Here is a 14,547-nt window from a genome sequence, read left to right on the forward strand (position 1 = left end):
AAAATTTCTATTTCTATTTTTGAAAATAAGTGAAACGGAACAGTTTTATCAAACGTTTTTTACTCCGTTTCTGTTGTTTTTGAAAATAAAAACTGCAGAAACGCATTTTTTGAAACGTTATCAAACGGGCCCTAATAAAGGGTTGAATGGAATCATTCCCCTTCGATTTTTTATATTTCATGGTGGTGGACCACTAATGTTTTTGAGAGTGATTTGATGATCTTTGACTTTTGTGAGTGGGTGGTTCAATCTCGTCTGATTTATGTTGCTTAGTGGTGATTTATTAAACCTTTTAGACTTTTCTTAGCAGTGATTTGATTTATATTCTTTGTTTTTCCCTTTCTGAACATAGTGTCATGAAAACAAAGGGAATAAATGTGATCACTTAATTATATTTGTGACAAATAAACCACTCAAAAGTTACCGAGGAACTACAATCGGTCGCAACATGGCTAGCATTTTTATGTGGGTCCCACTCTTTTAGTGGCAAGCTTCATGTTTTGTTGGGCGAATTAGTATTGTCATTGGAATATTATTTTTTCAAACATCACCAGGCATGTATTTTGCCATGTGATAAATGATGTATGATATATCCATTCAGACCGTCATATGGAGAGATCACAAAATAAATTATCAAACATACCAAATTTTAGAGTGTATTTCAATTGCATACCTCCCATGTATTGGTAGTGCATCCTTGGTATGTCCATGCTTGTGTACCAGTACTCTACACAATATTATGCAGTCTCACTAGATTTAAAAAACCCTAATAATAGATAGTTTGTCTTATGATTTTAAAGAAAAGAAAAGTTTTTCATGGGTCTAGGAAAACTCAGTCTTTAAAGAAAAGATCACATTCCTTTGTTACCTGGATAACTACCCTATTCTTCTTTTCTTATCTCACAAAACCCCACAAGTCATGCCAACACTCAAAAAAGTCAATGGTTGAATGGAATCAATGCAGCATGCAACTAAAATTTGAAGAGATCCAATCGCCCACCTGCATTATATAATAGCTTCACGCAAGCAAAAAGGATCTGTCATCACTTGTTTTTTTTTTCAAACCCTCTCGTGGGGTCAAATTTAGTAGAGTACAGTCGGCATGAGATCCTACCCAAAAATCTGACCTAAAAAAGATCTAAGCCCATCAAAAACTAAATGAAAGATTTAATAGTAGTGTTCATTTTGTGATTTCAATATTAGTTATCTTCTTAGTAATTAGTTATCCATTGGTTTCAATATGACTTATCTTTCTCTTACAATGATAAATCATAATTTTGTTACAAATTTAAAGTGGTTCTGTTAAATCTTTCCTCACTATAATTTATAAATATAAGACACTAGCAATGTATAATAGAGTAGAACATCACTGTTTATTTTCAATTTGTTTAATTCAAACAAGGTAAGGAAACTGCAGTCTCTCTCTCTCTCTCTCTCTCTCTCTCTCTCTTCCTCCCTCAATTAGCGTTTTTATTGTTTTGTAACTTGAATGTCACAAAATATAGAATTCCTTGATCATAATTGGTTTTTTGCAGGTGCTCCAACATCAAAGTGTTCTATCTCAGAGATGAGGGAGAGTATTGGTATGGACACAAGCTTGCTAATTGAGAATCTATGAACTATTCTTGAAGATCAATTTCCGCTCCAAATGTTCTTTCTGTATTAATACTAAGCAAATCATACTTTGATGCTAGCAAGTAGAAGGCTGCTGGTTCTCTCTCTTGTCCAGGGGGTGGGGAGGCCTATAATTCATTATTAGAAACAGAGTACACACTAACCTGCAATAACGGATTCAAGCAATGATCGAATTCCAGGTGATCAAAGTTTTAGTGTTAGTCTGTACTGTTTATCGAATTTTAATTAGAATTTAGAACACCCAAATTGGATTCTGTTTATAATCATTAAAATATGAACAATATGTCAAGAGTCAAGAATCCTGTTTACAAGTAAGCAATATTTTCTCATTTCAGGATCTAATTATCTGTGATTTCACATCTTTTCTTTAATGTACTACCCTTCCTCTGTATCTCACCGAGGGTACAACTCAGTGGTAGACTTTGGTGTTGACTTAGCTGTGGATGAAGATTTTTCTGCCTCGTCTCTGTTATAATCAAAAAAGGCAGGTGATAATGGTATTGCAAGAGTGATGGATGCGCTACTGAACATGAGATCAACTGATGCCATGGTGGGTCTATCAGCAACATTTTCTTGAACACATAGCAATGCAATTTGAATGCATCGCATCACTTCACTTATCGAACAATTTTCCCTCAAAGTTGAATCTATCAACTCTATGGCCGTGTTTTCCCTCCAATTTCTCCATGCCTACAGGAATTCATCAACATATGCATATGAAATCAATTAATTTGATTAAAAGAGGCAGAGAGATGTAGAGAGATTGGTTGATTGACTAGAGAAATTGTGTGAGTTAGATAGGATTTTACTACTTTTGGGGTTTTTCCCCCTTTCCAAGTTTCATTAGGTGAGTAGTTTGAGATGTTCTCTCTGAAGAAATATAAGTGAAAATGATTTAGCTTAGGTAGTCCCAACCATTGGGATAATGAAGATGGGCAGGTTACCTCAAGTTTCTTAGTAGTAGTAGTAGCAGCAGTGGTGGTGGTCATTTCTTATTAAAAAGAAAGTATATCACATCCAAAGTTCATACTTACATGGCTAAGAAGGTCCTCATTGCACTCAAATTGATAAAAACTGTTTTTCCGACCGCTCACAATTTCCAAAATTAAGACACCAAAACTGAACACATCTGACTTAACAGAGAAGAGGCCATGCAGCGCATACTCTGGAGCCATATAGCCACTGCATTACATCTCAATACGGTAAGTTATAACAGTAAGCAGATTTTTCTTTTTTAGTTCATAGTAAATGATATATGAATTCTTAAAACTGAACAAACAGAAGTGTTACAATTATATTAACCAGAAAAGTAAATGAAATGCAATGTAACAAACTTCAGCAATTTGAGCCAGGGGAGTGCAGGAATGCACATATGGTTCTTTTAGTCCTGTTCACCTCCACCAAGAATAACTGAAGAATGTGTTGTTGATTTCTAAAAAAGTTAGCAAAATTCTTGAATGATAGCCAAGTAAGATCAATAGGTTCACGGAATCTTCACTTACTATGTTCCGACAATTTTATTTGTATTTTGAGTTTGGTCAACTACAAAAAGTCTTGCCATTCCAAAATCTGAAATTTTTGGATTCATCTCCTCGTCTAACAAAACATTGCTGGCTTTGAGATCTCGATGTATAATCCTAAGTCGAGAATCTTCATGAAGATAGAGAAGCCCTCGAGCAATCCCTCTTATGATTTTGTGACGCTTTTCCCAGTCTAATTGTGTGCGTTTGATTGGATCTACATGTTCACACATAAAAAGATCAAATTAGGATTTAGATATTAGTGAGTAATCTTAATCACAGAAACTCCATATGTAGTTTCCAAAAAAAAAAAAAAAAAGAATTAATCGAATCTCATAGCTAAGCTTTATTCTTAAAATAAAGGATGCAAGAAAGTCTTTGAAATAGAGATCTCATAAGTTCTGTATCAATTTTCTTCTGTAAAATCAAAGGTACTCTTCTCCAGCTAGACATCTTAATGGGCATTTTCTTTGCATTAAAAAAATAGAAAAATAGAAGATATTTTTCTCCAGCTAGAACCTCAAATAACAGAAATAAATGCATTTGAAAGGGAAGCAAAGATAGAGTCAAACCAAATATGAAGTGATCAAGGCTTGCATTTGGCAAGAATTCATAGATCAAGAGCTTTTCTCCTCCTTTTAAGCTGAAGCCAAGGAGTCGTACAAGATTCCTGTGCTGCAACTTGGCCAGTAACAACACCTCATTCTTAAATTCTAGTTCACCTTGTCCAGAGTCTGTAGAAAGCCTCTTCACAGCAACTTCTTGTCCATTTAAAAGCTTACCCTGTATAATATATATTAGAGGATACTAGAAAAAAATGTGAAATTGTATGGACTGATTTAAAAACCACATTTAAAAATTCAAAATGAAACTTTCTGCTGTATATGTTAGGAATTTGTTGCATACTTGCATCATAGTTTTGGATCATTACCTTGTAGACGGCACCAAATCCACCTTGTCCTAGCTTATTCATTTCAGAGAAGTTAGTTGTGGCAGCTCTTATTGTATTAAAATCGAATTGCAAAGATTGCACTGGATTGATCTCATCCACACCTTAACACCACCAACCCCAAATAAAATAAAATAAAATAAATCAATCAATACTTTCAAAATAGAAATGCTTTGATAAAAACAAGCTGACAATTTGTACACTAAGCACTAGCTGGCCAAAGCTTTCTTTCCTTGGAATCAGACTAGTTCTCTGGGGAGTGCTGTATTATGTTTCTCCCAAGATATGTTCCAAGGGAAATAAAATATTTGCCCCTAATAGTTTGTTCTTCCTTACACAGCCCCTCTAGATTCCTCCCTCAATCAAAAGAATATAATGAAATCAATCCATTATCAATGTTTTTCCTGAATAAAAATTTTTTGGATACATGGACAATGTAGAAGACAGAGAAGGATTTAAAGAATAGTTGCTCACCATCAATTTCTCTCTTTGGCTTCCTCCTTTTGAAAAAACATATACACAGGACAGAAACAAGTATAAGTCCAGTTATTGGCAGGATGACGGCAATAATGACAGTAGTTGATGAATTTTTTCCATTCCCTGCAAAATCCAAGTTGTTTCTTTTCATGTCTGATCCATGGTTCTTGACATATACAACGACAAATATGTTAATTTGTTACTGTTCTCTTTAAAAGATTTGGGGGGAAGGGGAATTGTGTTTCAATCTTGTTTCTAATGGCAAATGAAACATGGATCAGTATTGACTAGAGCTCCTAAAGGCATAAAGAGCTCCTAAATGCATAAACATACCTGGTGTTACTGTATTGTTTGTTGGTGAAGAAGGAGGTGTAAGAGAAGGAGTTGCAGGAGATGATGGAGGTGGTGGAGCAGCAATTGATTCATAGAAAGCATCATTGAGCTCATATCTCAAATTACAGCTGGGCATGAGAACTCTCCCACCTTGCTTTCCATTGCAACAACTTGGGATATTGGAAACAGCCCCAACTAAGCATCTATAGCAATCATTCTGAGATATATCAGGAGTACACTGCACCAACCCATATATCTTCTCAAAGCTGCTTGTATAATTTGCAGCCCCAGCTGCAAACAGACTGGTAGAAGAGCCAAAGGCTGCCAGGTTCACAAGGCTATTCATTAAATCTCCCAAAGTCTGATTAAACTGATCTGGGTTGGGCACATCATTGACATTGGACAAAAACCAAGTTGGAGTTTCTTGCATAGTTGAGAAGATGAACTGATCCGAGTACCTTAACATACATAAATCATACCATATTGTTGCTACTGTCTGGTTTGGACAGTGATTTGTGACATCGGCAGCAGCCTTTTTAACACAATGTTGACATTCTTGGGAGGAAATATCGCCTCTGCAGAGCAAAAGACCGTAGATTGTGTTCAAATTCTTGACAATTGTTGTGTTGTAGAATCCAGTACTGTTGATAGCATTAGAAGATAGCGAAGAGAGAAGAAGATTGAGGTTGGATTGGTATATGCTGTTAGCTGTGTAATTATTTCCTGAGCAGTCGTTGGCTGCATAGTAAGGTTGCAGAGTGCTCTGGCTCAAAAAACAGAGGAGACTGAAAGAAGGAAGGAAGAGAAATCCAGTGTAATCCATTGTTTGTGGATGTTGCTGGAATTTCTTTCTGATTTGTATAGATGCATCATCTATGTCTGCATCTATGCAGAAGGTTTTTGGCTTAAATTTTTCTTTTTCAATGTAAATTTAAAATAATTGTGGAAGTTTTTCTTTTCTTTCCTTTAGGAAGCATAAGGAACTGGAAGGGGTAGTGTCCCATTTTTCAAGAAGAGAATAATTAGTTATTGATCATTAGAAAATGAAGATAAATATAGAGGAAGGAAGATGGGTTGTTAGGAAATAAAAAATTTATTATTAACTCCATCACCTTATATGAATAATCTTCAATGGGAGGGGATGGAAGACTTTGAATTTCTGCACGCGCTTTAAGAAGGATCTTTAATTAACATGCGAAACTCCCCCGAAACCAAATAAAATAATATATATATTTTAATTGGTAAAAGCCATTCCGGTGAACGAAGAGACAAGTCAGAGGTTGAATGGCATGGATGAAGGATAAGATATAATAAGATATTTTTGCTTCCACTTTTTTAAAATATATAATTAAAAAGGAAAAACAAATCATGGTTTTGCATAGGAGAATAGGATAGGCAGAGGGCCCGTAGTGTTATTTTGGTTAATTTCAGATGTCAAATTCAACCATAGTATATACGCTTTCGTTGCACAGTTTTCCTTTCCTTTTAATAATCTAGATTTGTTTAATTTTTTTTGTTTTTTCAGTAATATATATATATATATCATTATGAAAAAAAAAAAAAACCAGAAATATATATATAACAAAGGAATCCGCACATGGATGGTGCAGATTCTTTTCCCTTTATTTAATTTTAGGAAAAAGAAAAATAAGTGTTAGGCACACCTAGACACATAAGAAGTGGAATGAGGTTGATAAAAGTCGCTTTTGCCTTGGCTTCACTTCTCCATATGTCTATGCGTATCCAACACCATCGGATAATGTTCTTTCTCCCTTAATTTTATTTTGATGCGTTTCATAAAGTAAGAATTCAAGTGGATTCAAACTTGAAAGAGGCTGCTAAGATCTCTTGTAGTTTTTATTGGCAAGAGATACTGTGACGATCCCAAACCTAGCCTAGGATTTTTAGGCATAAATGTTCACAAGATCTTTAAGTTTTAGGTATTAATAAACTAGAGTAGCATCCACACACAACATAAGTGCAAGCAAGAGTTAAATAAACTAATGTAATATTAAATTCAAAGTTCAATTATTTATTTAAATTTTTAAACTTAAAGTTATGTTGAATTAAATTACGTCTTCATAGTCTAAAATAAAATCTACATAAAATAAAAATAAAAATTAGTGTTTTTTTCCAATCCATAAGCAAAGTTCTGCTGTTGATTAATAATAGGTTCAACATTCAAGTCCTCTCCATATTAGTCTTCACCACATCATCTATAAGTTATGAGGGTAAGTTGAAACTTAATAAGTACAACCACAACACTGAATAGACTTAAAATCATGATCATATAATCAATATCATGAAAGACATATATAGTATAATATAAAAAATTTCAAGAAAACAAAAAATTAAGCATACCACACCTACTTACATTACTACATTTATATCGTCACATAACTAAACAATGAATTAACAATATCATCCATGAAATAACTAATGCAACATAGTACCACATTGCTTCCACTTAACATACAGAAACTTGTAGAAGCTATCTAGTGTTTTCGACTTCCCAAAGACTAAGTCATACCACCTGAATGTCAAATAACAATTGGTAGATCCTGCCGAAGGTAGGTTTTGTCATCTTTTTTTTTTTTTGTTAACCAAGGTGTTCAGGTAGATTGCGTCATCTAGTAGTTCATAGTTCCACTAAGAAAAAATCCAATGAACCAAACCTCACATTAACATTATAATGTTAATATTGATAAGACAAGAAATTCAACAATGTTATCCAAGAACAAATTCAAGTGTTATCAATACTTCTATTCTCCCATAGTCAGTCTTTATGTGAACATGAAATTAACTTCAATTTTTATTAAAAATCACCAAAACAACAACTATAAATAACAGATCAATGATCAAGGAAGTCTCACATCCCTCATCAATCAAAGCCGATAATGTAAAGTATCATTACTGTAACAAATAATGCATTTTATACATGAATGTAGTAAAATTATATAAACCAAGATTAAGAGAATATATGCATAAACAAAAACTCATGTGGTATAAGAATCATTTAATGCAGATAGTACATTACTCTATACAATCATAATCACAACTTAATCCATAGTATTAGTACTTATATTATGTGGTCAATGCTCAATTTAAAAAATTCTGCTATACACATAATGCAAATTATGGAATAAAATTCAATTCGTTTTTTATTCTCTCATGTATATAATTTAAGGTGTACAACATTAGATTGATAAAACATCATGAAATCCAAGATTTGGAACAGATTTAGTATTCATAAAATTTTGTTTTGCTCCCAGAAACTTACCGTCATAACTTATAAATAATGTTGATGAAGACCATTGTGGAGACTGGAGAGGAAGAGAATGTTGAACATATTATTGATCAACAGAACTTTGCTTATGGATTCAAAGAAAACAATAATTTTTATTTTTAAATGATGCAGATTTTATTTTAGAATTTGAAGACGTAATTTAATTCAATATAATTTTAAGTCTAAAAATTTAAATAGATAATTGAACCTTGAATTTTAATATTACATTAGTTTAATTAAATCTTGCTTGCACTTATGTTGTGTGTAGATGCTACTCCAGTTCATTATCACCTAGAACTTAAAAATTTTGTGATCATTGATGTCCAAAAACCTTAAGCCGGGTCTAGGTTCATCACAGAGTCTCTTGCCAATAATTATTTTTGGACTAATCCAATTTGGATCCTGATACCCTTAAACAGATACAAATGCAAATCAAACTCATTTTTGTATTTTACTTTACTTTTACATCCCAACCGTTGGTGTTTTATCGGAAATGTTACCAATCAAACCTTTATGGCTCCACTTAATTGCAAGGGGAATTAAGGACTCAAATCCTCTCCAGCCACTAGGACGCTCAGTGCGATATTCAAAGCATGGCATCCGTCAACTGGGAGGGCCCGAGCATACACCCTAACATACAAGCACTCACCCCCAAGTCTTCCCAATCGTTAGATGCATGTTGGGCATCCTAGCGACTGGAGAGGATCTGGATTCGAGAATTAATGGGAACGGAAATGAAATTTTCAAACTTGAATCATTCCATATTGATTATCCCATGTGACTAACACTAACTCCAAATCATTCCATTTGATTTGGTTATTAAATTTCAAATTACTTTGCATTCAAAACCCTTCACTATAAAATGTAAAATAAAAATCACATATAAAATGTATCATTGATGAATATGATAAAAAATTAGAGTACTTCATACACTCAAAGTTTCTTCTTTTAAATTTGAAAATATCATTTCCCTCTTGTGTAAATTTTCTCAAACATAGCCTAAAAAAAGTTATGAACCATCCCATCTACGGGTGTCAAAAAACCTTGGCTAGCTAGGAGTTTTAGGCCCGTGGCTGGGGTTGTCAGCGCCTTCGGCTGAGCCCGCCCCATTCCAGCCCAACCCTATATACTATCCTACTATGTATATATATATATATATATATATATATAAATGCAAATATATACCACCACCAACACATATATTATTTTAATCCACAAATGCACCTTTACATTAGACTCCCTATTTTTTATTCGCCACTAGACACCACCATCCACTTCCACCCGCCTCATACGTATTAAACTATTACTTCCATTTATGAATTCTTCATACTAGACCTTATATAGTAAAGAAAAGAAGAAACTCATTGTGTTCGCTTATGTGTTTCCTTGATTTCTTTTTCTCTTAGTTGTCGATAGCATGGCCTCTGTAGAACGTCTAACCAATTAAGATGATGTTCATGCTTTTCAGCGTTGAAAAGTTGAATTACTTTTCATCTCTTAAGCAATCAATCAATAGCCATTGGTTTGGCTTGATCTAGACGGAAGTGCATAGCACCATGTATGACCTATTCAGCCAAAAAAAAAAAAAAAAAAAAAATTCAGAGAGGAGAGCTCAGGGGTTTTCTCAAACTTCTTTTTTGAAAGCGCTGTAGCTTATGCATCTGATCCATGCGTTCAGGTACAAAAGAGTGTAGAATTGCGATTGTAACAGTAACAGTTCATTCCTAATCACCCAAGAAGCACTTGGTTAGATTATTTGTGCGAGCATCTAGGGTTGGTTTGATGCCAAAAAATGAATAAAAAAAACATCTAATAAATTTTGAATTTGAGGAAAGAGATCAAAACACATAAGCCAATTATTGTGTTATGGTGAAAAAAAATTATTATGATACACTAATTAATTTATCTTCCCCTTCATCTAATAGAAGTCTTGAACCTTCAATCTAAAGGTTGAGCACATAATCAACAAACCAATGAGAATGCAAAAAGACTTATAAAATTGCTATTATGATATAATGATTGATTTATGTGTCTATCTCTCACCTCAAATTAAATTTCTTTTATTTTTATTCATTTCGTAGGCCTAATTTGTCCCTTCACAACCACTTCTGTGTCAACGTCAAATTTTTTAAGCTTTCAAACAACCATTCCACATAGGCTACCAAAAGTGAAATCTGAGTCATCTACCACCCAGAGAACTTGTTTAGCTAGACTTCAAAGTCGGGCCACCCCACCCCAAAAAAATAAATAAATAAATAACCCCCTCTAATCGAAAGAAAGTCAATAGGAGACCAAGAAACTGCCTTCAAAGCCTTAACCAATAGTACAGAGATTTCAAGCCTCCAGTAAAGAATTTGGAGATTCTTCAGGCATGTCACTGTCCAAAAGTTTCCAAGAAGGGACCTTGCCCCTACAAACACACAGGATCCTCATGGTCAAATTTCACAAAATTTATCTTTATTTTTTTCTGGTGAAAAGGGAAAAACAAGTGAAAATACAAAGCATAAAGTGCCACAAACTTTTATCAAAAAAAAAGAAGGAACACCCATAGGTGTGTCCAATGGAGTAATTACCCAAAAAAAATTGCCCTTAATCCACTCACATTATCGAGGCTCTAACTCGGTGATCGACACTTCATTGACAGAAAATGGTATTGACCTGCTTTTAGATTGATCTAATTTAGCTTCCTCTGTTTCTATCCCTTCTATAATGACGCTTGGTCCCATTCTGCTTTGAACGAAAAATGCTGGTTGTGAGGGCAATGCAAGAGTAACTGAGTAGCTGTTCAACATAAGAACCACAGATGCCATAGTGGGTCTATCAGCTACATCATCCTGAACACACAATAACCCAATATGAATGCATCTCATAACTTCACTTCTTGAACAATTTTCTCTCATAATTGGATCAACCAACTCAATGGCTGTTCCTTCATTCCAATGTCTCCATACCTACAACAATTGATCCATATAAGTAATTAGGTTCCTCAGGTTTAAGACAAACTGAAGGTCCTAATAATGGTCTAGTAAGTAGATTGTAGCAACCTACAGCAACAAAGGGAAAACATCCATACTTACATAGCTTAAAATGTCCTCAGCATAGTTTGATTGATAGAAACTACTGTTCTTCTTTCCAGTAAGAATCTCTAAAACTATTACACCAAAGCTGAACACATCTGATTTGACTGAGAATTGCCCATGCATTGCATACTCAGGAGACATGTAACCACTGCAAGAAGTTATAAGATAATTTAAGCAACTAAAGTTAACCATAGAAATTCTACTAGATTGTGGTTCTTCAATGCCTAAGCAAACATATTTTTCATTATTCACCTTAAAAAAATAAACATATTTTCCATTCTCATGTCAAGCAGTTATGGCAACTGATATCAGGTTGGCTACTCAACATTTTCTTATGAAAAACAAAATATTCAATTAGATTTTGGAAAATTGGAATGCATCGAAATGCTTTATCTGATCATAATCATGATAAGAAATAAGCTGCGAAACTTACTATGTCCCAACTATTCTATTTGTATTTGCTTGAGTTTGGTCCACCCCAAAAATTCTTGCCATTCCAAAGTCTGAAATCTTGGGATTCATTTCGTCATCTAACAAGATGTTGCTGGCTTTGAGATCTCTATGAATAATTCGAAGGCGGGAATCTTCATGAAGATAAAGAAGTCCTCGAGCAATCCCTCCTATGATCTTGTAACGTTTCTGCCAATCTAACTTAACATATTTCTCAGGATCTGTGTTCATCCAAATGAAATGTAGAGTTAGGATTCAGGAATCGAACAAGTTGCCAAATAATTTATCATGAATGACTGGAGTGTAATATACCAAAAGAAAAAATGGGAAAAGAAAGATTGGTGTGGTCAGAAGAGGATGAAGACTCATGAGTTTCAGTTTTAATTACTTCTCTACTTAACAGAAAATTGGGATTTTAATTCATGGAAATCTCTGTAACATGAGAGGAAACAATTCTCTCTCTCTCCCCCCCCCCCCAACACACACATACATATATATATATATATATAGAGAGAGAGAGAGAGAGAGGGGTGTGGACCATACCAAATAGGATGTAGTCAAGGCTTTTGTTGGGTACAAACTCATAGATAAGTATCTTTTCCTCTCCCTCCAAGCAAAAACCCAAGAGCCTGACCAGATTCCGGTGTTGAAGCTTTGCCACTAGCACAACCTCATTCTTAAATTCTTCTGCACCTTGCCCTGAGTTTCTTGAGAGCCTCTTCACAGCAATTTCTTGTCCATTAGGAAGTTCACCCTAAAGACAAATTATGAGTGATTAATAAACTTGTCTAGATTCACGAGCAACTCAGAGCTACCTTCAATTATTCCAAATTCATGTTTAATCAGATTCCCTATTCCATGGCACAATGAAATTTGATATACAAGAATCCTAGTTTGATTACTATATGTTTGTAACTTCTTTTCTACCTTGAAAACTTCACCAAATCCTCCTTCACCAATCTTATTAACATCTGCGAAGTTGTTCGTGGCTGCGACGATTGCACTGAAATCAAATTGCAATGATTCTACACTTCTAATTGCATTCCCACCTATATACAAGCCAAAGGGGAAATTAATTAATTTTGAAAAATGAAGAATGAATAAATAAACCTCCAAATAAGAGCAAGATGTCCAAGAAGAATAATGGCTTCCTTAGCCAATTGAGATAGCAGATGCAAGATCATATTCAGACCACATGCACATCTGTTTATGCAATAAAAAGGGCTCCAATACCAAGTTGTAAAGTTCAAGGGGCCCGGACACTGAGCTTTGGATAATCAAGTCCAGTTTTTCAAAGTTGATAGAAAAGGAAAAAGCTTCTTACCATTCTCCATTGATGGATCCTGCCTTTTCTTCCGAATTACCAAACAATACATGAGAACAGATAAAAGAATCACCCCTGCCGCAGCAACCGGTACAACAATGGCAACTATATTCGTCGACGATTTTCCTTGTTTCTCTGCATAAAATTAAAGGGGAATAAAGAAATTGAAACAGTGATCAGTACGGACTAGACCTCCAGAAAGCATACACATACCTGATGTTACTGTATTGTTTGTTGTCGTCGGAGGGGAATGAGGAGGAGGAGGAGTTGCAGAAGGTGATGGAGGTGGTGGAGAAGCAATTGATTCATAGAAAGGGTCATTGAGTTCATATCTCAAATTACAGCTGGGCATGAGAACTCTAGCACCTCGCTTTCCATTGCAACAACTTGGGATATAGGCAACAGCTGCAACTAAGCATCTATAGCAATCATTCTGAGTTATATCAGGAGTACACTGCACTAACCCATATATCTTCTCAAAGCTATTTGTATAATTAGCAGTCCCAACTGCAAACAAACGAGTGGAAGAGCCAAAGGCAGCCTTGTTCACAAGGCTATTCATTAAAGTCCCCAAACTCTGATTAAATTGACTTGGGTTGGACACATTATTGACATTCCACAAAAACCAAGTTGGATCCTCTTGCATAGTTGAGAAGATGAACTGATCTGAGTACCTTAACATGCATATGTCATACCATACTATCGCGACTGTCTCGTTGGGACAATAAGTTGTGATATTTGAGCTAACCGTCGTAACACAATTTTGACATTCTTGGGAGGTAATATCGCCTCTGCACAGATAGAGACCATAGACTGTTCTGGAATTCTTGACAATTGTTGTGTTGTAGAATCCAGTACTGTTGGTAGCATTAGAGGATAGAGAAGAGAGTAGAAGATTGAGGTTGGTATGGTATATGCTGTTAGAAGTGTAATTATTTCCAGAGCAGGAATTGGCTGCAAAGTTTGGTTGCAGAGTACTCTGGCTCAACAAACAGAGGAGACTGAAAGAAAGAAGGAAGAGCAATCCAGTGTAATCCATTGTTGTGGCTTTTGCTGGAATTTCTCTCTGATTTGTATAGATGCATCATCTATGTCTGCATCTGTGCAGAAGGTTGAAGTCTCTCTTTCCTTTCCTCAATCACCCACCACCCTGGCTGCTTCTGAAATGATTAATTATTGATCATTAGAAAATAATGAAGATAAGCATAGATGATGGAAGATGAGTTGTTAGGTAGTAGGGGATGAATTATTAACTCTGTCACCAATTGAATATTCATTGGGAGGGAAAGTCTTTGAACTCTGCACATGCCTAAGAAGACCTTTTAATTAAGCTAAAAAAAACTCCTCCCCACCCCCCTCCCCCCCGCCCCCTCCCCCAGCCATAATTAGTACTTTGGTGAACCAAGAGATGACCAGCAGAGTCAAAAGTTGAATGGCAGTTGGAGGAATAAAGAGGCTGACACATGGCTGCGTTCTCAGCCGCCCGATGCTTT

The 14,547-nt window shown here is 35.1% G+C and overlaps 2 protein-coding genes across 3 annotated transcripts; both read right to left on the reverse strand.

Moving 5' to 3' along the window:
* Window positions 1-1,943: 1,943 nt before the first annotated feature.
* LOC122068971 (putative receptor-like protein kinase At4g00960) lies at window positions 1,944-5,781 on the reverse strand. The gene is made up of 7 exons (XM_042632881.1): window positions 4,915-5,781; window positions 4,579-4,704; window positions 4,087-4,208; window positions 3,728-3,938; window positions 3,138-3,372; window positions 2,670-2,817; window positions 1,944-2,325 (listed from the first exon to the last, which is right to left on the reverse strand). Exons 1-7 carry the CDS (start codon window positions 5,735-5,737, stop codon window positions 2,029-2,031), a joined length of 1,962 nt encoding a protein of 653 aa, XP_042488815.1. The 5' UTR covers window positions 5,738-5,781; the 3' UTR covers window positions 1,944-2,028.
* A 4,705-nt stretch (window positions 5,782-10,486) lies between these two features.
* On the reverse strand, window positions 10,487-14,343 carry LOC122068970 (cysteine-rich receptor-like protein kinase 10). 2 transcript variants are annotated; one of them, XM_042632880.1, is made up of 8 exons: window positions 13,268-14,343; window positions 13,055-13,189; window positions 12,658-12,779; window positions 12,274-12,484; window positions 11,714-11,951; window positions 11,278-11,428; window positions 10,803-11,151; window positions 10,487-10,610 (listed from the first exon to the last, which is right to left on the reverse strand). In XM_042632880.1, the coding sequence occupies exons 1-7, from the start codon at window positions 14,091-14,093 to the stop codon at window positions 10,804-10,806; spliced, it is 2,031 nt and encodes a 676-aa protein (XP_042488814.1). In that variant the 5' UTR covers window positions 14,094-14,343; the 3' UTR covers window positions 10,487-10,610; window position 10,803. The 2 variants fall into 2 exon arrangements, with proteins under 2 accessions (XP_042488814.1, XP_042488812.1); XM_042632878.1 differs by lacking the exon at window positions 10,487-10,610 and having other exon boundaries at window positions 10,641-11,151; window positions 13,268-14,342.
* Between the last annotated feature and the right edge of the window lie 204 nt (window positions 14,344-14,547).

Source organism: Macadamia integrifolia, unplaced genomic scaffold (genome assembly GCF_013358625.1).
Source record: "Macadamia integrifolia cultivar HAES 741 unplaced genomic scaffold, SCU_Mint_v3 scaffold512, whole genome shotgun sequence".
Classification (NCBI taxonomy): Eukaryota; Viridiplantae; Streptophyta; class Magnoliopsida; order Proteales; family Proteaceae; genus Macadamia; species Macadamia integrifolia.